Raw genomic sequence first — 24,401 nt, 5'->3', positions numbered from 1 at the left:
ACTGTAACAGGGACTATTCATTCATGCAACAAATATTTATTTAACACCAGGTGGCGCTAGTGGTAAAGAGCCCACCTGCCTAATGGAGAAAATGTAAGGAATGCCAGTTCAATCCCTGGGTCGGAAAGATCCCCTGCAGAAGGGCATGGCATCCCACTCCAGTATTCTTGCTTGGAGAACCCCGTGGACAGAGGATCCTGGTGGGCTACAGTCCATGGAGTCCCAAAGAGTTGGATTCAACTGAAACAACATAGCTCATAGGCTCTTGTATAAGGTTTATCTACTTTCTTAACATTGAAATGAAAGGCATTTTTTGGACAACAAGGTGTATAATTTGGAAAAAAAAATCCTGGAACATATATCATCATAACTTGACCTGGAAGGCTTTGAGAAAGACAGAAGTAAAACCAAATGTTTGTTCTCAGGGAACTCTGGGTATGATTTGGGCATGGGAAGATCTGGAAGAGATAGATAAAAACACAAATGAGTATAATTCCAGGCAGTCTGTGGTATGTGCCATAATCTCAGTAGAAATCAAATGTGATAAGAATGTGAGAAAGAAATTTGGTTGGAGACAGATCTGTATGCTGGAATCTTAGTTTAGTTCAGTTCAGTCACTCAGTCATGTCCAACTCTTTGTGACCCTATGGACTGCAGCACGCCAGGCCTCCCTGTCCATCACCAACTCCCAGAGTTTACTCAAACCCATGTTCATTGAGTCGGTGATGCCATCCAACTATCTTGTCCTCTCTTGTCCCCTTCTCTTCCCACTTTCAATCTTTCCCAGCATCAGGGTCTTTTCAAATGAGTCAGTTTTTCACATCAGGTGGCCAAAGTATTGGAATTTCAGCTTTAGCATCAGTCCTTCCAATGAATATTCAGGACTGATTTCCTTTAGGATAGGCTGGTTGGATCTCCTTTCAGTCCAAGGAACTCTGAAGAGTCTTCTCCAACACCACAGTTCATTGGTCATTATAATTATTCATAACTTGTAAGAATCATGACAGTGGATGGAGAGATAGAGATGGAGAGAGGAATAAACAACTGAAGAATGGAAAGAGAGGAGAGGAGAGAAGAGATTCTGGGAATAAGCCTTGGGGAAGGGTCACATTTGGAGGAAGGAGGACAGAAAGGAGCCAGGGAAGGAGACAGAAGGAATATCCAAAGGAATAGGAGAATCAGAGTAATGTAAAGTCACAGAAATGAAAGTGAAGAAGAGTTTCACAGGAGAGAGCCAGTCTGGTCTGCAGCCTTTCATAAAGTAGGCATTCCTTTTGGCCTAGGTGACATCAGTGGAAGCTAGCTTCTGGTTGGGGAACGTTGGGAGAGGTGTTTTCCTGAAGTAGCCACTGGGTGGTAGTGGTGGCAGTGGCGGCAGCTGCAACTATGTCCAGGGACTGGCAGAAACACGGCAGAGCTAAATCAGCTTGAAGCAGTAGGAGAAAAACTGGCTCCTGCTGGGGCTTCTCTAGTTTTGTGGACACTGGAGTGTCCTCTTGAGTATATGCCAAGCCTCAAATCACATTTGTCCTCCTCTGAAGAAGCCAGCTTCATCCCTGGGAGCAGAGTAAATAATACGAAGTACTTCATAGATTAACAGCATTTTAAGGTTTACAAGGAGCTTCCCAGGTGGCACAGTAGTAAAGAAACCGCTTGCCAATGCAAAAGACATAAGAGATGCAGGTTGTATCCCTGGATCCAGAAGATCCCCTGGAGGAGAGCATGGCAACTCACTCCAATATTCATACCTGGAAAATTCCATGGACAGAGGAGCTTGGTGGGCTTCAGTCCATGGGATCTCAAAGAGTTGGACATGACTAAACACAGCAGCACACATAGTTTGCAAAGTGTTTTTTACATCTATTAACCAATTCAGAAAACCCTGAAAGGTTGGTATTATTGATCCCATTTCACTGATGAGAAAACTCAGTTATGAAGAGGGATCCAGGGTGACACAATTAATATGTGGAAGAACAAGGATTTGAATTCAGGTGTGTCTGGCTCCAAACACCTGGGCCTTTTGTGCAATATCACAGCGTTCAGCTATCCAGGACTCAGGCTATGATCTCTTCTTCCTTGCCTACCTTTTATCCACACCCTCTCCCACTCCCCACCACTGGGCAAGGATATTCAGGTTTTTTCCCCCAAAGAGATTTCTGGACCTTCCAGGAGATCTAGATTCTAGCTTCTAGAGTCTCCCCTGCAGCCCTGCCTCCTCCTCCCAGGATCCAGCTGGGTAATATTCTTAGAACCTGAAGATCAGGTTCAGAGTCTCCATTGCTTCGCAGCTCCCTTCAGAGTGGTTCTGCTGTAGTCATCTCTCCCTTCCCAAGAGCACTACCCACCTCACCCTCAGAGCCCTCCAGGCCCAGAGCTTGCTTCCTGAACGTAAGACCTTCATAATCACTCAGACTTAGTTAGTCCCAGGAACCTCAGGCCCAGAGCTCCTGACAATTCGGCATTCCCTAGTACTAGCCTCTTAAGCATCTAGGTTTGGCATCTGTACTTTCTTGGCTGTATTCAGACAAGGGTCTTCTGGGGTGACAGAGAGAGATGAGAGGTGGCGTGTAGGAAGAGGTGGAGACTGTAAGGGAAGCATGTTCATTAGCATCCTTGGGGAAGAGTGAACCATGTCCTCACCACCTCCTCTTACGTGTGTAATTATTGTTCAGTCGCTCAGTCGTGTCTGACTTTTTGCGACCCCATGGACTTCAGCATGCCAGGCTTCCCTGTCCATTACTATCTCCCAGAGCTTGCTCAAAGTCATGTCCATTGAGGCAGTGATGCTATCCAACCAACTCATCCTCTGTTGTCCCCTTCTCCTCCTGTCTTTAATCTTTCCCAGCATCAGAGTCTTTTCCAGCTCAATAGGCCTCTTAAAATTGACAGGTGAAAAAACCTCATCTTTCCCCAGATCTACTTTTCTCATAGCCTTCCTCATCTTTGTCAAGGGTATAAGTCCAGTTGCTACGGCCAGAAATCTTAGAGTTATTCTTGACTCCTCTCTTTCTCTTATATCCCTTATCAATAAACTATTGTTATCTTTACTTTCAAAATCTGGCCAGAATCTACCACTTCTTACAACCTTCACCACTGTAGTCCAAGCCACCATCATCTTTATTGGCAATAGCCTCTGATCTGGTCTTCCTCCTGTATATACCGTCCTATAGACTGTTCTCAACATAGAGCTGGCCAGGGAGCCTTCTAAAATGTCAATCAAATCCTGACACTTGTCTCTTCTAAACCCTTAATGGCTTCTCAGTTACTGAAAGAAGAAGCCAAGGTGTCCTCACAGTGGCTTCCAAGGACCTTCATGATCTGGTTCATGCTGAACTCTCTGACCTCATCTCTATATTTCCTCTTCCTCACAATCATATGGTCTTTGTTTAAAAGTCACCCTAATATTTAAAATAGAAACACTCTCTATTTTCTTTTTCTCCTATACTTTTTTCCATAGCAATGATCATGATCTATATATTTCACTTGTTAATTTTAATATATTTTCCTTCCCACCAGTATTTAAGCTTCATTAAAGTAGGAGTTTTTGTTTTGTTTAGTACTGGTGAACTACCAGTGCCTAGAGCTGGACCAAGCACATAGTAGGCTCTCAGAAAGTATTTGCTTATCCTTTCCTAGATGATGGCCAGTGGCTTAGACAGGCCACTGAGATAGCAATTAAGTCCATGAATGTTAGAGCCTGATTCAAAAGCCGGCCTGCCTGGGTTCAAATCTTGACTAATTAAATACTTCAACTCCCTGTGCCTTAGTTTTCTCATCAGTAAAGTGGGGATAATCATGATACCTACTTCAGAGAGCCTGTAAAGCCCTTAATAAGTATAAAGCATTTAGAAGAGTGCCTTGCGTGTAGTTAGTGCTATATATACATTTCTTATAATTAGATGCACATGGAGTTAAGATTTATATCAATAGTTTAGATTTTCTAAAACATTCATTTCCCATTTTTCTGCTCATACAGATTTCTATGATCATCCTTCAGGTTTGGTTATCTCCAATGACCTGGCTCTTCATCTGTCAACTTGGACGTTTCCTTGTGTACTCTCTCCTACTGTCATTTAGAAGCTGTTAAATAGTAATCTCTCTGGGCCCCAGTTTCCCAATCTTGATGGGCCTTGCTATTGCTAATGACTTCCCAGGACGGGAGGAGGTACAAGCCCCACTCCCAATCCCGTCTCCTTGATTATGCCCTCTTGCTGCCAAGGGGAAGGGTGACAGAGTCAGCTGGGCTCAGCCTCAAGGGGACCAGGTAGGATACATGCCAAGTTTCTTCGGTAAGAGTGGCAATGGGGTTCTGGGCTGGCCCAGGCTGGGGGAAGGCGCCAGAGATCACTGTAGTACAGAGACACTGGGACCAGGGGAGAGAAGTCACTATGTGGAGAGATGCCCTCTTCACAGGGATGTCACTCTTCTGGTGAGCTGGGAGAAAATTTGGGTCTGGGTATCATCCCACACTGGTCCTGGTAGGCCCCAACTCCCCCAGCTAGCTAAGCTCTGAAGGACAGTTAGCTGCAGAAGAACAGCCCAAATCCACTGACTGCCCTCCTGAGCCCCACTGCTGCCTGCTACCTACTACTCCCTGGGCTGGACCAAGGGATCTCTGGAAGAAGCCAGGCTGGCCTAGGTTACCTCCAGATGCATCCTTTCAACCCCCACTTGTGCCTCAACCATTGCCCTCCCCATCTCTGCTTTCTTTCCCCAGGTTAGGGCTAGGCAGCCAGGGAAATCCATCTACCCTCACTCTGCCCTTTCTGCCTCTAGGGGGACCATGGCTAGTACAGAGGCCTTGCTGTTCACAACCTTAGGCACCCACTCAGATCCTAACAACAGTGAGATGGAACTGGACTGCCAGGTTAATGAGGAGTTCAAGTTCATCCTGCTGCCCGTGACCTATTCAGTTGTCTTCCTGCTGGGCCTAGGCTTCAATGCCCTGACCATCTGGCTCTTCCTCTTTCGCCTCCGACCGTGGGATGCAACAGCCACCTACATGTTCCACTTAGCCCTGTCAGATACTTTGTATGCCCTATCACTGCCCACTCTAGTCTACTATTATGAGGCCCACAGCCACTGGCCCTCTGGCACTGGGCTCTGCCAGTTCATCCGCTTTCTCTTCTATTGGAACCTCTACTGCAGTGTTCTTTTCCTCACCTGCATTAGTGTGCACCACTACCTGGGCATCTGCCACCCACTGCGGGCGGTGCATTGGGGCCTCCCACACCTTGCTGGCCTTCTCTACCTGGCAGTTTGGTTGGTCGTAGCTGGCTGTCTCATGCCCAACTTGTTCTTTGTCACCACCAGCCCCAAGGGGGACACTGTCTTGTGCCACGACACCACTCGGCCTGAGGAATTTGACCATTATGTGTACTTCAGTTTGGCAATCATGCGGCTGCTCTTTGGTGGGCCCTGCCTGGTCAATCTTGTCTGCTATGGACTCATGGCCCAGCGCCTGTACTGGCCCTTGCCAGGGGCCACCCAGTCATCTTCCCGTCTGCGCTCTCTACATACCATTGCTGTGGTGCTGACTGTCTTTGCTGTCTGCTTTGTGCCTTTCCACATCACCCACACAATTTATTACATGGCAAGGCTGTTGGAAGCTGACTGCAGGGTGCTGAGCATTGTCAACTTGGTCTACAAAGTGACTCGGCCTCTGGCCAGTGCCAATAGCTGCCTGGATCCTGTGCTCTATTTGCTCACTGGGGAAAAGTACTGACGTCAGCTCCAGCAACTCTGCAGGGGTAGCAGGTCCCGGCCTCCCAGGGCTGCCTCCTCTCTGGTGCTGATGTTCCTGCCTGAAGACAGCAGATGCAGGTAGACAGCCACCCCCCAGGACGGCGGCTGCCCCACCCCTCGGGCAGATAGTTTGTAACATTGGAAGCTGAGAAGTGAGAAAGGGGGTGAGTGCAGGGCAGAGGGGAGGGAACCTAATAGTGACACTGGATCTGGCTGCTTTCTCCTCTTCTCTGGGTTCTGGAAAGAGGTCCTCATCTTAAGGTTTAGGAGGAGCCAGAGAAATCACATGTGACCCTATCACTCCTAAACCCTTCAGTTGCCCTCTCCTTTTTAGCCCAAAACACTAGAAGCCACTCTTTTTCCTCAACTCTTTTCTCTTTGTTTCTGTCCCCTTCCTGGGGCCACTGGTCCTGTTTCTTAGTCCTACATGACTTCTGGTCTCTCCCCCTGTTTCCTTATACAACATGCATTCCTTCAGCCAGACCAGAGCATTTAACTGGAGGGGTGGAGAAGCTGGTGTGATCTCAGGATTAGGCTGACTTATTTGATTGTGACAGCCAGAATCAAGAAGCGGGGGCCTCAGCATATCACAGGTGCCTGGGATGTGACATATATAGCGCCCACACCCACTCCCTAGTTTCCCCTGGGAAGCAGGATAGTCCTGCTTACCCAGGCGCTGAACTGGGGCACAGTCCAGACAGCCTGCCTTCCGGGGTCCTCACATGCAGCTAGAGACATGGCTCTGTTGAGTGGTATGTAGCCACGATGTAGAGAGGGAGCCCTCTCATGGGGTGGGAAGTCTTCTCATGGGGTGGGGACCTTGAGAAGCTTTAGGGGCAGGACCCAGGCTGATAATGGCCTTTGGAACAGGAATAGGATTGGCCCTTCTTTATGATGTTTGCTGAGAACATATTTGACAGCTCTCCTGTACTTAATGAAAGGCAGAGTGGATGGCTCAGAATAGGAGGGAGGAGCTCTCGTGTCTATGACATAAATTCCGGCACCAAAGGGTGGAGCAGGTTTGTGCAGAGACCGGAGTGGTGACAGGGACTGAGGCCCACAGCTGGCTCTTCACTGGTCCCTCCCCTTTCTCTGGCTCCTGTCCTAGATAAATGATAAATCTGTCACCAGCTGTTTCAGATCAGGCTTTAGGACTTCGAGGACAGGGCAAAGCACAGGGGCTAGGACAACTTCCCTCAGAGTTTGCCATCCAGTCACTCCTCTCTAGCACCATCTTTGTGCTTACAGGCTGCTAGGAGTGGAAATGGGATGTGAAACTTAGGGAGCTAACCCTCAAGCCATGGGAAGAATTTCTGGGCAGGCCTCTGTGAGAAGGGTAGGCTTACCCTTCCAGGCATCTGCTGTAAATCGCCTTCCAGCCCTTTGGTCTCCTGAATCTCCAGCCTTCCTTTCCTTTTGCCCTGCCCTTGCTGACCTGACTCTGATCCTTTACTTGTCTCCTGGCTTCTATGAGGTCTCCGTGGAGAGTAAGGTTAGGGCTGGTCTGCAGAAAAAAAATGTCCCTGAGTCCCCTTTTGCATTCTTTTAAGGGCTCCCTCTTCCTCTCTAGATATCAAGGCCTGCTTTCCTTTGTTTGTCCTTCTTCATCACTTTCAGTCTCTTCTGTAACAGATTTCATTTTGTTTTTAAAAAAATCCTATTTATCTTATTCATTTCACTGTCAAATTTCTAGAAAGAGTACCATGAATCCCATTTCCTCACCACAAAGTCATCCCCTAACTCTCTGGATCTGATTTCCTTCCTACACTTTTCTGTACCTAGAACACAAATTGCCTCATAAGGAAAACCTTTAGGGATTTTTTTCTCTGCCTTCATCCCCTTTGACTTTTCTGCTTTGCTTAACCCTGTTGCATACCTACTTTAAAACTTTTTTTTATAAAAGCCACATTAAAAAATTCCGCTGATTCCTGAATCAGAAAGATCCCCTGGAGGAGGAAATGGCAACGCACTCCAGTATTCTTGCCTGGAAAATCCCATGGACAGAGGAGCCTGGCTGGTTACAGTCCATGTGGTTGCAAAAGAGCCAGACAAGACTCAGCAACTAAACAGCAACAGCATGACAATATTAAATAAAAATTTGAAAGAAAATATTCACCTCTACTTCACAGCCCTAGACAATTCTTTTCATTTGTCCATGTTCCATGCTTCTCTAGTTTATATAATACATATGTGTGTGTGTGTATATATATATGTATGTTTAAATGCAATCAGTGTACATATATTTTAAAATTCTTTAAAAAAATTTTTTATTGCAAATACTCTCCTTGTGTCACAGTCTTTCATATTCATTTCAATGATGACATAAAATTCCATTCATCAGTAGATCATATTTTATTTGACTATTCTCCTATTATTGGTCATTTAGGGAACTCCCAATTTTTCTGTGCTTTAAATGTTTTAATTCATATAGCTTTTTCCTTCTTTGTAATTCTCTTCCTAGGACAAGTTCCCAGGGGTGGGAGTACCAGATCAAAGAGCATGAGTGGTTTCATAGACCTTAATTTCCCAAAGGACAGCACAAATTTTCAACATCACAAATGACACGTGAGTGTTCCAGTTCCCTTGCAGCCCTGGCATTAGACTTTATAAGAAATCTTTTTGGGTGGCTTAAACATTTAACTTATTAATTTCATTTCTTTGATTACTCATGGGATTGAACACTTTCCCACATGTTCACTATTTGCATTTTCTCTTGGGTGAATTGTCTGTTCATATCCTTCTTGAATTGGTATCTTAGTGGTATTCTTTTCTATCTAAATGTATTCTTTATTTGACATACATGTTAACCCTTTGTCATATTTGATGTAACTATTTCTTCCATTTATTGTAATACTTTTAACTTTAGTTCCTTATTGTATCTCCTTGCTTTAAAATTTCTCTCTGGTAATTTGCAACCTTATGAATATAGTAAAAATTATTGAATTGTATACTTAGAAATGGTGAATTCTATAGTAAATAAACTACATCTCAATAAAACTGTTAAAAACATTCTCTCTTCCTACTTTTCTCACTCTTATTACTTCTTCTGTTTGCTTGCTTCTCTTTCTTTTTTATTCCCTAAGTGAACAGAGTTCCAAAATCTGTCATAGTCCGAGCATTTGGGGATTATTTAATCCCCTCCCCTCATCTGAGCTTTGATTTTTCTCTTGGAAAGAGTATATATGCATGTGAATACAATTCAGTTGACTCATAGTCCTTGAGAGTACCTTGGAAATCTTCTAGGGCCTGGGCACTGCTTCACTTTACAAAGGAGGAAATGGATCCTGAGATATGACTTGATCGTGACTTAGTAAATTAGGGGCAGAGCAGAGACTAGGGCTCAGTCTTATTTTCCGTTCTTCCCCAGTACAAATCCCTCTTCTCCAGCTATTTTGATCTCCTCATTATTTCTTTTCCAAATATGACCTCCACTTGCTTACATCTCCGCTTTTATTCTTCCTTTCCCACACGTTTGAGTGCCCTCCCTTTGTTTTCCCACTGTCTTTTTCCTACCCAGTGTCCAAGGCCCCAGATGGCACTAGTAGTAGAGAACCTGCCTTTCAGGGCAGGAGACCTAAGAGACATGGGTTTGATCCCTGGGTCAGGAAGATCACTTGGAGAAGGAAATGGCAACCTGCTCCAGTATTCTTGCCTGGAGACTCCCATGGACAGAGGAGCCTGGCTGGCTATGGTTCATGTAAAGAGTTGGACACGACTGAAGTAACTTAGCATGTACACCCAAGACCAAGCTTAAGTCCCACTTCCTCTGAGGACTTCTCTGCTGACTCTTTTGTACAGTGAGCTTCCTGATCACTCCTACAGTAATTATTGCCTATATCAGTCATTTGGCACTTATATTGTCTTTTGATATTGCTTATACTACTATCCTGAATTGTTATTTAACCCTTTATGTGTCTTTGTTTTGAGTTCCTACCTGTGATAGAAAGGAAAGAGCATAGAACTAAAGATCAAATAACTAAGTTGGAGCCCTGGTTATGAAAGTGGGGATCAGGTGTGTCTTGGGTGAGTCACTCAGACGCTCTGAGCCAGTTTCATCATCTGTAAAATGAGGATTGTAATCTCAGCTTTAGGTATTCCAGATTATGGCAAGACTCTGTGAATCTAGGGAGCTAAGTAAATATAATTATTTGTTATTTTATTATCCAATGTGCTTAATAAATATTTGTAGAATGATTACGTGTCAGTAATTAAGCTTAATGTTTCTTCTTCTGGGAATATTTCCATGTTAAGAGGCCACAGACCAAGAAGTCTGAAAATCCAGGAGCACTTCAGGAGTAGTGGAGGTTGGAGGGCATTGGAAAGATACTTTGAAGGAAAGCAGGCCTGTCAGCAGCGACTGCTGCAGGGGTAGGGGCTCTGGGTGCAGCAGACCTGTGTATGGCATAATCCCTCTTGGAAGAGGTCACTATTAACCCCTCCATAGAGCTGCCAGAACTTACACAGGACTGGGGAAACAGACTCTTGGAGGGCACAAACAGAATCTTGTGTGCACCAGGACCCAGGAGAAAGGAGCAATGACCCCGCAAGAGACTGACCCAGACTTGCTCGTAAGTGTCCAGGAGTCTCCGGCAGAGGTATGGGTCGGCGGTGGCCTGCTGCTCACTGAGTGTAGCAGTGCGTGCATGGGACCTTTTGAAGGAGGTTGCCATTATCTTCATTACCTCCACCATAGTTTGGCCCCAAGTAAATAACAGGGCCAAATAATATTTCTTTCTATAAAGAAAGCTGAGTGCCAAAGAACTGATGCTTTTGAACTGTGATGTTTGAGAAAACTATTGAGAGTCCCTTGAACTGCAAGGAGATCCAACCAGTCCATCCTAAAGGAAATCAGTCCTGAATATTCATTGGAAGGACTGGTGTTCAAGCTGAAACTCCAATACTTTGGCCACCTGATGTGAAGAGCTGACTCATTTGAAAAGACCCTGATTCTGGGAAAGATTCAAGGTGGGAGGAGAGGGGGACAACAGAGGATGAGATGGTTGGATGGCATCACTGACTCAGTGGACATGGGTTTGAGTAAACTCTGGGAGTTGGTGATGGACAGGGAGGCCTGGTGTGCTGCAGTCCATGGGGTCGCAAAGAGTTGGACATGACTGAACGACTGAACTGAACTGAAATAACATGTAGGGAACACAGCCCCACCCATCAACAGAAAATTGGGTTAAAGATTTACTGAGCATGGCCCCGCCCATCAGAATAAGACCCAGTTTCCCCCTCAGTCAGTCTCTCCCATCAAGAAGCTTCCATAAGCCTCTTACTCTTCTCCATCAGAGGGCAGACAGACTGAACCACAGTCACAGAAAACTAACCAATCTGATCACATGGACCACAGCCTTGTCTAACTCATTGAAACTATGAGCCATGTTGTGTAGGGCCACCCAAGATGGACGGCTCATGGTGGAGAGTTCTGACAAAACATGGTCCACTGGAGAAAGGAATGGCAGACCACTTCAGTATTCTTGCCTTGAGAACCCCGTGAACAGTATGAAAAGGCAAAAAGATGTGACGCTGAAAGATGAACTCCCCAGGTCGGTAGGTGCCCAATATGCTACTGGAGGTCAGTGGAGAAATAACTACAGAAAGAATGAAGGGATGAGCCAAAGCAAAAACAGCACCCAGTTGTGGATGTGACTGGTGATGGAAGCAAGGTCCAATGGTATAAAGAGCAATATTGCATAGGAACCTGAAATGTCAGGTCCATAAATCAAGGCAAATTGAAAGTGGTCAAACAGGAGATGACAAGAGTGAACATTGACATTTTAGAAATCAGCAAACTAAAATGGACTGGAATGGGTGAATTTACCTCAGATGACCATTATATCTACTACTGTGGGCAAGAATCCCTTAGAAGATATGGAGTAGCCATTGTAGTCAATGAAAGAGTCCAAAATGCAGTACTTGGATGCAGTCTCAAAAATGACAGAATGATCTCTGTTCGTTTCCAGGGCAAACCATTCAATATCACAATAATCCAAGTCAATGCCCTGACCAATAATGCTGAAGAAGCTGAAGTTGAATGATTCTGTGAAGACCTACAAGACCTTCGAGAACTAACACCCAAAAAAGATGTCCTTTTCATTATAGGGGACTAGAAGAAGGCTGAGCACCAAAGAATTGATGCTTTTGAACTGTGGTGTTGGAGGAGACTCTTGAGAGTCCCTTGGACTGCAAGGAGATCCAACCAGTCCATTCTGAAGGAGATCAACCCTGGGATTTCTTTGGAAGGAATGATGCTAAAGCTGAAACTCCAGTACTTTGGCCACCTCATGTGAAGAGTTGACTCATTGGAAAAAACTCTGATGCTGGGAAGGATTGGGGACAGGAGGAGAAAGGGACGACCGAGGATGAGATGGCTGGATGGCATCACCGACTCGATGGATGTGAGTTTGAGTGAACTCTGGGAGTTGGTGATGGACAGGGAGGCCTGGCTTGCTGCAATTCATGGGGTCACAAAGAGTCGAACACAACTGAGTGACTGAACTGAACTGAACTGAACAGAAACGCTACAGTGGTAGCTCAATAAAATAGGTGTTTGTTTTTTTTTTTTTTAACCAAAAAAATCCATGGTAGGCAGTCCAAGGGTGGGTGCATCTGCTCAAGGTGATCAACATGGCTTCCCACTTCACCCTCTTTATAATGTGTGTTTTTCATCCTTATGGTTGTAAAAATGGCTGCTCAACTTCCATGCACCTTATCTGTGTTCTATGCAGGAAGAAAGGTATAAGAGCATAAGGCAGAAGTCTAAAGGATTTAGTAAACTAAACTGTTTTTCTTTATTAGAAAAGAAATAGCCCTTCTAGAACCCCACCCAACTGACTTCTGCTTAAATTTCATTGACCAGGGGTAGATCATGTGACCACTTTGAACTATGTGTATGGGAAGTTGGATTTATTGCTGCCCCAAACAAGGTTGGAGTTTTCCATGTGAGAAAAATTGGGGACAATGAGTATTGGGTAGGATATGAACAGGGTCTGTTACATACTGCTTAGTTTATTTCTGATTTAAAACTGACTTTCCCACACTGACCTTTTATAACACATTAAACTCCTTTCTGAAAGAACTCAGAGTTACAAAAGCAAGATTAACAGTATAAAATGTTTTGTCATATTTATTATGAACTTAAGCAACTTTTTGGAAAATCAAGAACCTAATGAATCTGAAACTCAACAATTTAAATTCCTCCAGTTGTCTTGTACTCATTGTATACATTCTGTTGTAAGTGTGTGAGAGTACTTGCTACCTAAGAAGTCAACATTAATAACTGCAAACTTCATTTGAATGTTCATCCAGCTTAAGGACAGAGTAAGTGTCTGACTTATTTACTCCCACTGCCTAGCAGATAATGGATGATCAATAAATATTGCTGAATGATATGAATGAATGAGTGAATGTCTGAGATATCCAGGAAGATGTATCAGGGTTATCAAGGAAGATCCAGCCTCAGAGTAGGCAAGGACTAACCTACCAGGTGAAAAGATAGCAGATAAATAGAACAGTCAGTAATTGATTCAAAAGCAACTTGTTATGGATTCTTAGAGAAAGTGAAAGCTTTTCTTCTAATAAGAGAAATAAGACAAGGATCCTCAGTCTCACCAGTTTTATTAAATATAGTATTGGAAGTCTTTGTCAAAGCAATTAGACTAGAAAAAAGAAATAAAAGGTATGCAATGGAAAAAAAGTAAAACTGTCACTATTTGCAGATGACGATGCTATGTATAGAAAATGCTAAAGACTTCATAAAAAAACTGTTAGAATTAATAAATGAATTCAGTAAAGTTGCAGGACAGAAAATCAGTACACAGAAATCTGTTGCATTTCTATATACTAATAATAAATTATCAGAAAGAGAATTTAAGGGAAAAAATCCTATTTGCAGTTGCAGCAAGAAGAATAAATTACTTAGGAATAATTTTAACTGGATCTGCATATCAAAAAATATAAGACATTAAAGAAGACACAAATAAATGTAGAGTTATTCCATACTCATGGATTGGAAAACATTAAATTGTTAAAATTTCCTTTCTATCCAAAGCAGTGTACAGATTAATGCAATCCTTAACAAAATTCCAATGGCATTTTTTTCCACAGAAATAGAATGAACAATCCCAAAATTTCTATGGAAACACTGAAAACTTGAATAACTGAAGCAACCTTGAGAAAGAAGAACAAAACTGGAGTCATCGTGCTCCCTGATTTCAAACTATATGGAGAGCTATAATAAGACAGTATCATATTAGCGTAAAAACAGATGCACAGATCAATGGAACAGCATAGAGAGCTGTTCTATGTTTAGAAATAAACCTGCATATATATGATCAATTAATTTATGACAAAGGAGTCAAGAATATACAGTGGGGAAAGGAGAGTTTCTTCAATAAATGGTGTTGGGATAATTGAACAGCCACATGCAAAAGAATGAAACTGTACCACTATTTTACACCCTACACAAAAACTAACTCAAAATGGATTAAAGATTTGAGCATAAGACCTAAACTGTGAAACTCCTAAAAGAAAATACATGTGGTAACCTCTTTGTCACAGGTCTTGGTGGTGATTATTTTGAATTTGACATCAAAAGCAAAGACAAAAGCAAAAATAAACATGTAGGATCACATCAAACTAAAAATGTTCTGCATAGCAAAGAAAGCCATCAACAAAACAAAAAGACAACCTACTGAATGGGAGAAAATATTTGCAAATCATATATCTGATAGAGGGCTAATATCTAAAATATATAAAGAACTCATATGACTCAATAGCAAAAAACCAAACCAATTAAAAAATGGGCAGAAGATGTGAATATTTTCCCAAAGAAGACATTGAATGGTCAAGAAGTACATGAAAAGATGCTCTGTATCACTAATCATCAGAAATGCAAATAAAAACCACAGTGACATACCACCTCGCACCCGTTAGAATGGGTGTTCTCAAAACGACTAGAAATGACAAATGTTGGTGAGGTTGTAGAGAAAAGAGAGCCCTTGGTGGGAATGTAAATTGGTGCAGCCACTATGGAAAGTAGTATGGAGAGTTCTCAAAAAAATTAAAATAAAACTGCCATATTACCCAGCAATTCCGCTTCTGAGGAAACAAAAAACACTAACTCAAAAAGATGTATGCCATCTTCATGTTCACAGTAGCATTATTTTAAATAGCCAAAATCTGGGAACAGCTTAAGTGTTCATCAATGGATGATTGGATAAAAAAATTGTGAAATACACACAAACAATGGAAGATTACTCAGCCATAAAAAAAGAATGAAATCTTGCCATTTGTGACAACATGGAAAGACCTTGAGGGCGTTGTGCTTAGTAAAATAAGTGAGACAGGAAAAGACAAATACTTTTTTGTGATATTTCTTGTATGTGGAATCTATAAATGCATACATACACCCAAACTCATAGATACAGAGAACAGATTGGTGGTGGCCAGAGGTGGGATTGGGGTAGATGGGAGAAATGGGTGAATTGTTTTTGTTTTGTTTTTTAGTTTAAATAAACTGAATTTTAAAAACAGCATTTTTGAATTCAAATATATGAGTGTTATGCATGTACATGAAAAGAAAGTGTAATAACTTGTTTTGCATATTAATACAGCTTAAGGCTGTATACTGAGAATTTTAAGAGTATATAAAAACACAGATACCTATTCCTTCACAAGGAAACCAACAAAAGACAGATTTAAAAATACAGCAAAGCTGAAAAGTTAAAAGACCATTTAGAGGGACTTTCCTGGTGGTCCAGTGGTTAAAACTTCACCTTCCAATGCAGAGGATGTGGATTAAATCCCTGGTCAAGGATCTAAGATCCCATATGCCTCGAGGCCAAAAAACATAAAACAGAAGCATTATTGTAACAAACTCAATAACGAGTTTTTTTAAAAGACCATTTAGAAACTCTTACAACTCAATAGGAGTAAAAAACAAATAGTCTGATATTAAAATTGGCAGAGGATTTGAATAGATGTTTTTCCAGAAAAGACATTCAAATGGCCAACAGTACATAAGAATATGCTCTACATCACTACCCATCAGGGAAATACAAATCCAAACCAAAATGAGATATCATCTTACCCTTGTCAGGATGATCATTATCAAAAAGACAAGAGATAACAAGTGTTGGTGAGAATGTAGAGAAAAGGGAACCCTTGTGCACTGTTGATGGAAATGTAAATTGGTACAGCCAGTGGAAAACAGTATGGACATTCTTCAAAAAAAATTAAAAATATAACCCCAATATGATCCAGCAATTGTATGTTTGGCTATATATCTGAAGGAAATGAAAACACTATCTCAAAGAGATATCTGCATCATCATGTTCTTTGCAGTATTATTACCCACAATGGTCAAGACATGAGAACAATCTAACTATCCATTGTCAGATGAATAAAGATGTGATGCACACATACACAGACAATAAAATATTATTCAGCCATAAAAAAGGAAATGGTTGCAAATACCTTGGGATTACGGTGTCAGAGGACATCATAACCTATGTGAAATGCTTCTGCCAATTGAAATGTAATCCTGAGTAAAATACCTTCAATCTACCTACCTGAAAGGTGTGCTTGTTAGCTCAGTGGTATGGACATAAGGAAAGGACATATTTGGAGACAGATGATTACCACACAAAAGCTTGTATGTGAATGTTTATACCAGCATTATTCATAATAGCCCCAAATTGGAAATAACCCAAAGTCCATCAGTTGGTGAAATGAATATTTATTCAATCATAAAAAGAATGAAGTACTGATACATGCTACAACATGGATGAACCTTGAAAACATCATGCTAAGAGAAAGAAGCCAGTCACAAAAGATCACATATTCTATGATTCCATTTGTATAAAAAGTCCAGAATTGGCAAATCCCTAGAGACAGAAAGTAGATTAGTGGTTGGCAGGGGCTGGGGTTGAGAGAATGGGAAGTGACTGCTAATGTGTACTGGGTTTCTTTTGGGGGGTTGCAGAAATATGTTCTAAAATGAGATAGTGATAGTAGTTGCACAACTTTGAGTATACTAAATACAACTGAATTTTACACTTTAAATGGGTTAAATTGATGGTATGTAAATATATCTTAATTTAAAAATGCATTAGCGCAATAACAACCACCATAGTGGTGGTTACTCAGGCTGCCTGGCTAACATTTGAGTCCTTCAGTCCCTGGCAGTTTGGGCTCAGAGAGGAAATCTGGTAGGAGACAGGACAGGGGGCAGGGCAGGGGGCAGGCCTAAAGGAGTGACTCAGTGAGGCAGTTCAGGGAGGAAGAGTGCAAAGGCTCTGTAGCAAGGAAGGAATTCCTAGTGCCCTCCCCTACCACACACAGCCCTTTGGCTTCTCCCTTTTCCCTGCTTTTGGTTGGCAGCTAATGAATCTCTTCTCCCAGGCTTGTGCTATTGGGCACACTGCTCCTTCAGTCACAGGAAAAGCAGCTTTTGGGTCTCTGGGCAGCCGTACTGGGTCTTGTGCTGATCAAACAGTTTGGTCAGGGCCTTCATATAGAGGGCGTGGTATTTGTCCACCATCTCCTGGCTTGGTTTTTCGATTTTGGGCAGAGGCAGAGGCTCCCCCACTGCCAAGAGAGATGGGAAAAGAGAAGGGTCAAGTGTTAGAATCTTTTATTTCTTTAACCTCCTTCTCCTTCCCTGGGCCCAATCCTTTCACATCCCAAGTAAGCTCCCAACTTCTCCCCCTAGGCTGTCCTCTTCTTTGATGGTGGGGGATGCGGAGATTGGGAAGATCTGAGGTTGAGGTTGAGGAAAAGCTGAGCTGGCCTAGGGGCTGAGAGCAGGACTCACCCACAGTGACGATAGGCAGCGGGTACGGCAGGAGCCCAGTGGAGCCTTGGCGGAAGCCTCGTCCATAGAAGATGCAAAAATAGAAACCAAGTATCTGGCGGAAATAGCTCTGGAACTTGTACATAAAGCTGTCCTTATGGAACAGCACCTGATCATACACCTCAGTTTCTCCAAAAGTGTAGGTGGGGACCAGATGAGCCCTGTAGGAAAACCCTGATTTATTTCCCAAACCCAGCCTGGGGTGGAGAAACCCCCAGGAAGAACTTTTGTTCCTGGCTAGGCTCCCATCTATTATAAGATCCCTGTGGTATAAAACATTTCTTCTTGCACCGAATATGGCTCCTGTAGTTAGTATCTCTTTTTCCTGAATTTTTCAAGGCCAATGAGAATACTCTCTCTGGGCCAGGATCACAAGGACAAGATATGGGGGCAGAAATCCACAGGAACCCACACTGCATGAAGAAAAAGCTTCCAGGAGGTGTTCTGAAGGGGAACATCTATTTCTACTAGTAGGAAGCAGAGTAAAAGACGATGGTTTGGCACAGATGTGTATGTATATGTATGAGGTGCCTCTCGCCTGCAGGGACTGTGCATAAGGTGTTCTGTCCTAGGTCTTGAGACTAGAGCAGAGTACAGTTGTTTCCCTCTCATAGGGCCATGGGAATCCACCCTGACAGAGCCCTACGGAGAAAAGCAAGGCTCCTTATGTCTTCCTGTGAGAGTAAGGAGAACAGTCTCTCTTACACAAATCTTTATGAATCACTACCAGCGATCTCTTAGTATTTTGGCATATGTTACCTTTTTTGGTTCCTCACAGCAGAGACAGTGGAAAAACACACCGAGGGGTTATTTTCTTTTTTCTACAGCTCCAGAAGCCCAGGTTCAGGAGGGGGTAGGTCACATAGGTATTCAGTGAGTGGCAGGAGCTGGACTAGAACCTAGGTCTCTTTCCTCCCAGCTCAGAGCTCTCTCCACCACATTATACTCCAAACTGACAAACAGGCCACTCAGACAAGGTCCTTAGAAGAAGTACTTCCCCTCTTCTATGAAGCTATTATAGGACAGTTGTCCCTGTGTCCAGTGAACTGGCATGCTGACATGATGGAGCCCCCACAGCTCTAGCCTTGGACTCCTACTTTTTGCGTGCATACTAAGTCACTTCAGTTGTGTCCAACTCTGTGCGACCTATGGACTGTAGCCCGCCAGGCTCCTCTGTCCAAGGGATTTTACAGGTGAGAATACTGGAATGGGTTGCCATTTCCTTCTCCAGGGGATCTTTCTGACCCAGGGATTGAACCCAGGTCTCTTATGTCTCCTGCATTAGCAGGCAGGTTCTTTACCACTAGCTCCACCTGGGAAGTCCCTCCTGCTCTTTACTTCCTCTCTTTATCCTTGATGCAGGAGACTCAGGTTTGATCCCTGGGATGGAAGATCCCCTGAAGGAGAGCATGGCAGCCCACTCCAGTATTCTTGCCTGGAGAATCCCGTGGACAGAGGAGCCTGGCGGGCTACCGTCCATAAGGGTCCCAAAGAGTCCGTCACTAACTGAAGTGGGGCGTCCCTGGTGGCTCAGCAACAAAGAAACTGCCTGCAATACAGAAGGCAATGGTTCAATCTCTGGGTCAGGAAGACCTCCTGGATAAGGGAATGGAAACTTACTCCAGTATTCTCACCTGTAAAATCCCATGGACAGAGGAGCCTGGTGGGCCCCAGTCCATAGGGTCGCAAAGAGTGAGACACGACTAGAGAAACTTAGCATGCACAGCAGAGTGGCTAATGTTTATCTCTTACTGTGTGCCAGGCACATGGTAGGTGTTTTATGTGGATAAACTCATTTAAACCCCACAATAATCCTATGAAACAGGTACAATTGTTAGTAGCCACATGATGAAGAGGAAAGCAGCAAGGCTCAGAATGGCTTAATAACCTGTCCCAGAATTCACAGTAAGCCATGGGGCCGGAGTTTGACATTAGGGCCCCTGACTCCAGACCCTACATGCATACTCACCATAATGTACTGCTTCTTGCACTTACCATTATCAGATATAGATATCAATGTTGCTAGAGATGATGTGGGCATCATCTATGTCTTAGGTAAGCCCTAGCCAAGCCCCCTGATAATGAATCTGGATCTCTGGTTTGCTTTCTGGGAACTGCTCCAGCTAGCTCCAGAGGAGTGGATAACCTGTCTCTTTGAAATTCTATAGTCGTCTCTTCCACTCACTAGTAAGTTTTATGAGGCTAAGACTCATGTCTGATTCATCTTGGCATCGCCTACCAGGTCATGTTGTTCAGAGGCCACCCACCTGTGCCCAGGGAGGGATACCTACCCATGCTGGAGTGCCATGCGCACAAAGCCCTTGCGCTTCTGGAGGATGAGCCTGGTGGTGTTGGGCACACTCTGCAGGGCCTCTCCCACTCCTCCAACTACAATGCCCACAAGGTTGCCAGTGTCATGGCTCAGCAGGTACTCAATAGCTGGCTGACTCACGGAGCACACACCTGAGGAGAGCCAAGGAGCAGAGAGAGTAGCAAAAGGATCAAGAGAGGGGAGAATGGCTGAGGGGGAATACCCTCTGCTTGACTCACTGGCTTGTGTGCCCTCCTTTCCCATGGGACCCAGAAGGAGAATCAATGAATGGAACAAAGGGTGTGGAGAAAAGAGGGTTAAGACAAGCAAATGCAACACATTTCACTTTGAGGCAATATTTCCAAGTTCACAGGAGGCACTGGGTCAAAACTATAGTAGGAAGGTTTTCAGTGGGAAAAAAAACAGAAAGACTTTCTAAATCCCCAACTGTAATTCTACCTTTTTCTTTTCCTGGATTGCCACTAATAGCAACAGCTATTATTTATGAAGCACATACTCTTTGGCAGGTGCTATCTTGGGTGTTTTAGTTGTATTGTCTCATTTAATCATCACGCCACATCTGAGGTCAGACTATTATCATCAGCAACCACTTTACAAATGAGGAAACAGACCAATGGAGCTTCAGTAGCTTGCCAAAACCACACAGTAAGTGGCATAGCCAGGATTCGACCCCAGGCAGTTTGCTCTACAACATATGCTTTTTACCTACTGTAATATGATGGCAGGAGGCTGAGAAGGAGGGGTGGGGCCTAAAAAGGTGTATTTCCAAGTGGGGAGATGAGCCAGAAACTCTAGTAAGTATGGTCAGAAGCACCTTTGGCCATGAGGTAGTCCCTAATAAAGGGGATCTTGAAGAACCAGGACAGCGTGGCCAGATGGGGAGTGATGCCTGGAAAGATCTTCGAGAAGCCTGTGGCCTCAGTGCAGAAGTTACAGAAGGCGCCGAAGGTCAAGAGGCCGTGGGGGTGAACTCCCATGAGATAGTTGTGCTCAGGTGACAGATCTTTAGTCTTCAGGATCTGCAGCCACAGAGAGAAATGTCAAAGGTGACGAAATGAGATCACACGAGAAAGCAAGGGTGAAGATGCCTTAGAGGGTTCAGGGAGCTCTCTAAAGCAGAACTTTTTAACAGAGGCCAGGAGTGGCGTTGAGGGGGTCAAGATATCTGACTCCTCGCCCTCTGGGAGGCCAGTAGGATCGGGGGCACCTACAACTGCTGGGCTCCTTGCCTGTGGCCGGAAAGCAGTCTCCGCCCTTTAGGCATGGGATCATTTTCTGTGAATGCTGTCATATGAAAAAGGTTGGCTAAAATCTTGACAGTATCTCTTATCTACTCCAAAGAGTGCACAGAGGAGCAGCATAGTAGTACATTTCTACAACCTCTTCCTGGTATTTTCTCCCCGATCTCCCTACCAGTGCTAGTTTACTGAGCTTTGAAAACCAGCTTAGACATCACTTTGTTTATGAAGCCTTTCCTTACACCTCATCTGAACTACTTATGTACCATGTACCAAACCATGAATATGTACTCATCTGTCCTCCCCATTGGACATGAACTTTTTTAATGGCCGAGGACTGCATCCTACTCACTTCTCTTTACCCCAAACTATGTGGTACAGAGTAGGTTTTCAATCAGTGTTAAACTGATCTGAACTGTACTTGTGATTCTGCCTGCATCATCTGGTAGGTAGGTCATGCCTACCAGGACATTCAAAGTATATTAGCAGTGTAGCAAATGCCCTGTAGCAATGTTGGACCCTGAAGTCTGTCTAGCGTGCACTGAGACTTCTCTGAGATGCTCACTTTCCTTATGGACAGCCCTAGTCATTTAGCATCAATGCCTAGTATTTGGGGAACTGTGAGGGATGCTGGGGAAGAGACACTTACGGAAATGGGAAAATAGTCCCTGATGTGGGTCCAGGCACACCAGTTCCTTACCCAGGCCGATCGCCTGCCACCTGAGATAGAAATGTCAGTAGGGGATGTGTCTGTAGGATGTGTGCCAAGCCCAGCCCTCTCACTCACCCAGAACTTCCAGAGCAGCCAGGAAGGACTATGGCTCTGCTAAGGAAGTGGAAAAGTTAGAGACCCCAGGATGGTCCTGGCTGGCCCAGCCCCTCTCTGAGAGGAGCCAGCTCCTGGCTCCGAGAACTTGTATGAGAGTCCTGTGGCATGGTAAGTGGAACTCCTTTGTTACAGGTTGAGATGGAACATTCCTAAATCCTGTTATTTCTAGGTCCATGAGTCTTACCTTGCTCTGGGGTCTTCCAGTCCAGGAGAAACCAGGCAAAGTAAAGGGCTGGTAGTGGCCACCAGGATGTAAACAGTAGGTAAATGGCCAATGGCTGCAAGATCCAAACTGATGAGGGAGCAGATCAGACCAAATTTGTGTTGCCAGCAGAACTTGACCATGTCCAGCTCTGTTAAGAGCCCTCCAAACTCTCCAAGCCCCTGGTCCTGGCCTTCTGCACAATCCAGCTCCTGCCTGTCCATCAGCCACATCCACCTGTCCTTCAAACTTTCCCTCTTTCATCTACCGTACACACCAGCCCTATTTCTTTGTTTACCTCTCATCTCTGTCCACCTGCCTGCTCACTGTCCCCCTACACCTGCTCCCTGTCTGCTACCAGCTTTTCACCCACTGCTTCCATTAATACACAGTCTTCCCCCTCGTCTCCTATTTCCTTCCCTATTCCTCACCCTTGAATGCTTGTTAAACCACTAGCTCACCCTCCCTTGCCCATATAGTGTCGATATCTCTCCATACTCCTTGCATACAGCATCTGCAGCCCTCTATTCTTGCCCGTTCACCATTCCTTCCATTATCTCTGTCTCCCCTTCCACTCCAACCATGCTACTAACACTCCCCTCCCAGAATGGAAAATCCAAGGGTTCAAACACAGGTTATACTTCTCTGTCTTTAATGCTAATGCTTCTGCTCCACTCCCCATGCTACCTTGAGATTACGGATGTATCATTTCATTCCATGGGCCTCATTTTTCCTCTCCAAATAGTGAGGGTTAGGGAGGGGCTGAAATTAGCTAGATCTGCTCAGAAGTATCATGACTCTGTTCTACCTCCCCCGACCTGTCTTTACTGCCTGCAAGGTTCTATCTTTTCCTTCTCAGGGTACTTAGGGAGCTCAAGACTCCTTGACCAGAGATGAGACTTCCCATGAGCATAAAAATTGCCCCAGATCTGGTCCTGGCCTCTGATTATGGCTTCTTGCCATGCTCTCTTGGATCAGTACTCACATATGCCAAGGTAGCTCAGGGGCCAGTGCAGAAGTAGCAGACTCTGGAAGTGCTTAGGCTGCTTGAAACAAGGCATTGTGCCTAGGAGCCTGAAGGAAATGAAGATCCCAGAATGGTGTTCCAACCCAAGGTGCCACTAGCCTCTGGAAGCTCGCTCAGTAGCGAACATATATGATTATGAGGATTTTCACCTGCCCTATCCGTTCTTTGTCCTGCCCCACACCTACCACCCACTGAAGGGGGCAGGCCTTGGAGTATAAGGACAGTCTTAACAGATGTGAGCCAGCCCTGGGCCCTTCCCATTTGCCGTTTGATTCTTTTTCCTGGGATTATTAGGACATCAGGATGGAGAAAAGGTGAGAAGGGCTGTTATCCAGTCCTAGTGACCCAAAGGTCCAGAGAAGGAAAACATCCCTTATATCACAGGTTACTCTGAGATTGTAGGTATTGTGACCTCAGAGACATGGCTAGTGGGAAGGGAGCACTGCGGGTTTGTGGAGTTGGGGAACATCTAGAGCTAGGTGTCTGTTGAAGCTGTTGCCCTGAGACAGCCTGGTTTGGGGATGTCCCTCTTTTACAATTTTCTATTATAAAGATTTCCATGTACACACAAAACTAGAGAATGCAAGAAATTTCCATCTTTGTATTCATGTTTCATGTTCATCTTCAACAACTATTAACATTTTGTCATACTTGTTTCATCTATCTCCCCACTTTTTTTCTTGGAGTATTTTAAAGCAACTCTAAGACATCGTGTCATTTCACCCCTAAATTTCACTATGCATCTACAGAAATTTGGATGTTTTCTTCAATAAGAAATACCATTATCACCATTAAAAAAATTAATACTCCTCTATTAATATCTATCATCCAGTCTATATTCAAATGTCTTTTTCAGTTCAGTTCAGTTCAGTCACTCAGTCGTGTCCGACTCTTTGCAACCCCATGAATCACAACACGCCAGGCCTCCCTGTCCATCACCAACTCCCGGAGTTCACTCAGACTCACGTCCATCGAGTCAGTGATGCCATCCAGCCATCTCATCCTCTGTCGTCCCCTTCTCCTCCTGCTTTCAATCTTTCCCAGCATAAGGGTCTTTTCAAATGAGTCAGCTCTTCACATCAGGTGGCCAAAGTATTAGAGTTTCAGCTTTAGCATCATTCCTTCCAAAGAAATCCCAGGGCCGATCTTCAGAATGGACTGGTTGGGTCTC

The 24,401-nt window shown here is 44.1% G+C and overlaps 2 protein-coding genes across 2 annotated transcripts; one reads left to right on the top strand and one right to left on the bottom strand.

The window, feature by feature from the left end:
• The first annotated feature begins 4,643 nt into the window (after positions 1-4,643).
• P2RY4 (pyrimidinergic receptor P2Y4) lies at positions 4,644-5,973 on the top strand. The gene is given in 1 exon segment (XM_027962957.2): positions 4,644-5,973. A coding segment is annotated over 1 exon segment (1,098 nt). The 5' UTR covers positions 4,644-4,783; the 3' UTR covers positions 5,882-5,973.
• Positions 5,974-17,182: 11,209 nt separating this feature from the next.
• On the bottom strand, positions 17,183-23,367 carry AWAT1 (acyl-CoA wax alcohol acyltransferase 1). Its single transcript, XM_004022154.5, has 7 exons — positions 23,189-23,367; positions 22,186-22,293; positions 21,822-21,892; positions 20,749-20,953; positions 19,894-20,065; positions 17,564-17,763; positions 17,183-17,337 (listed from the first exon to the last, which is right to left on the bottom strand). The coding sequence occupies exons 1-7, from the start codon at positions 23,262-23,264 to the stop codon at positions 17,183-17,185; spliced, it is 987 nt and encodes a 328-aa protein (XP_004022203.1). The 5' UTR covers positions 23,265-23,367.
• Positions 23,368-24,401: the final 1,034 nt, after the last annotated feature.

The sequence above is a fragment of the Ovis aries genome, chromosome X (assembly GCF_016772045.2).
Source record: "Ovis aries strain OAR_USU_Benz2616 breed Rambouillet chromosome X, ARS-UI_Ramb_v3.0, whole genome shotgun sequence".
In the NCBI taxonomy this organism is placed as follows: domain Eukaryota; kingdom Metazoa; phylum Chordata; class Mammalia; order Artiodactyla; family Bovidae; genus Ovis; species Ovis aries.
This window is presented reverse-complemented; position numbering and strand designations above follow the sequence as displayed.

Coding starts and splice junctions, on each gene's coding strand:
- AWAT1 (XM_004022154.5), bottom strand. CDS start 23,264: ATGCCTTGTTTCAAGCAGCCTAAGCACTTCCAGAGTCTGCTACTTCTG. Junction 21,893..22,185: donor CTGGAAGACCCCAGAGCAAG/GTAAGACTCATG, acceptor TTTCTATCTCAG/GTGGCAGGCGATCGGCCTGG. Junction 17,764..19,893: donor CGCATGGCACTCCAGCATGG/GTAGGTATCCCT, acceptor GTTTTCCTACAG/GGCTCATCTGGTCCCCACCT.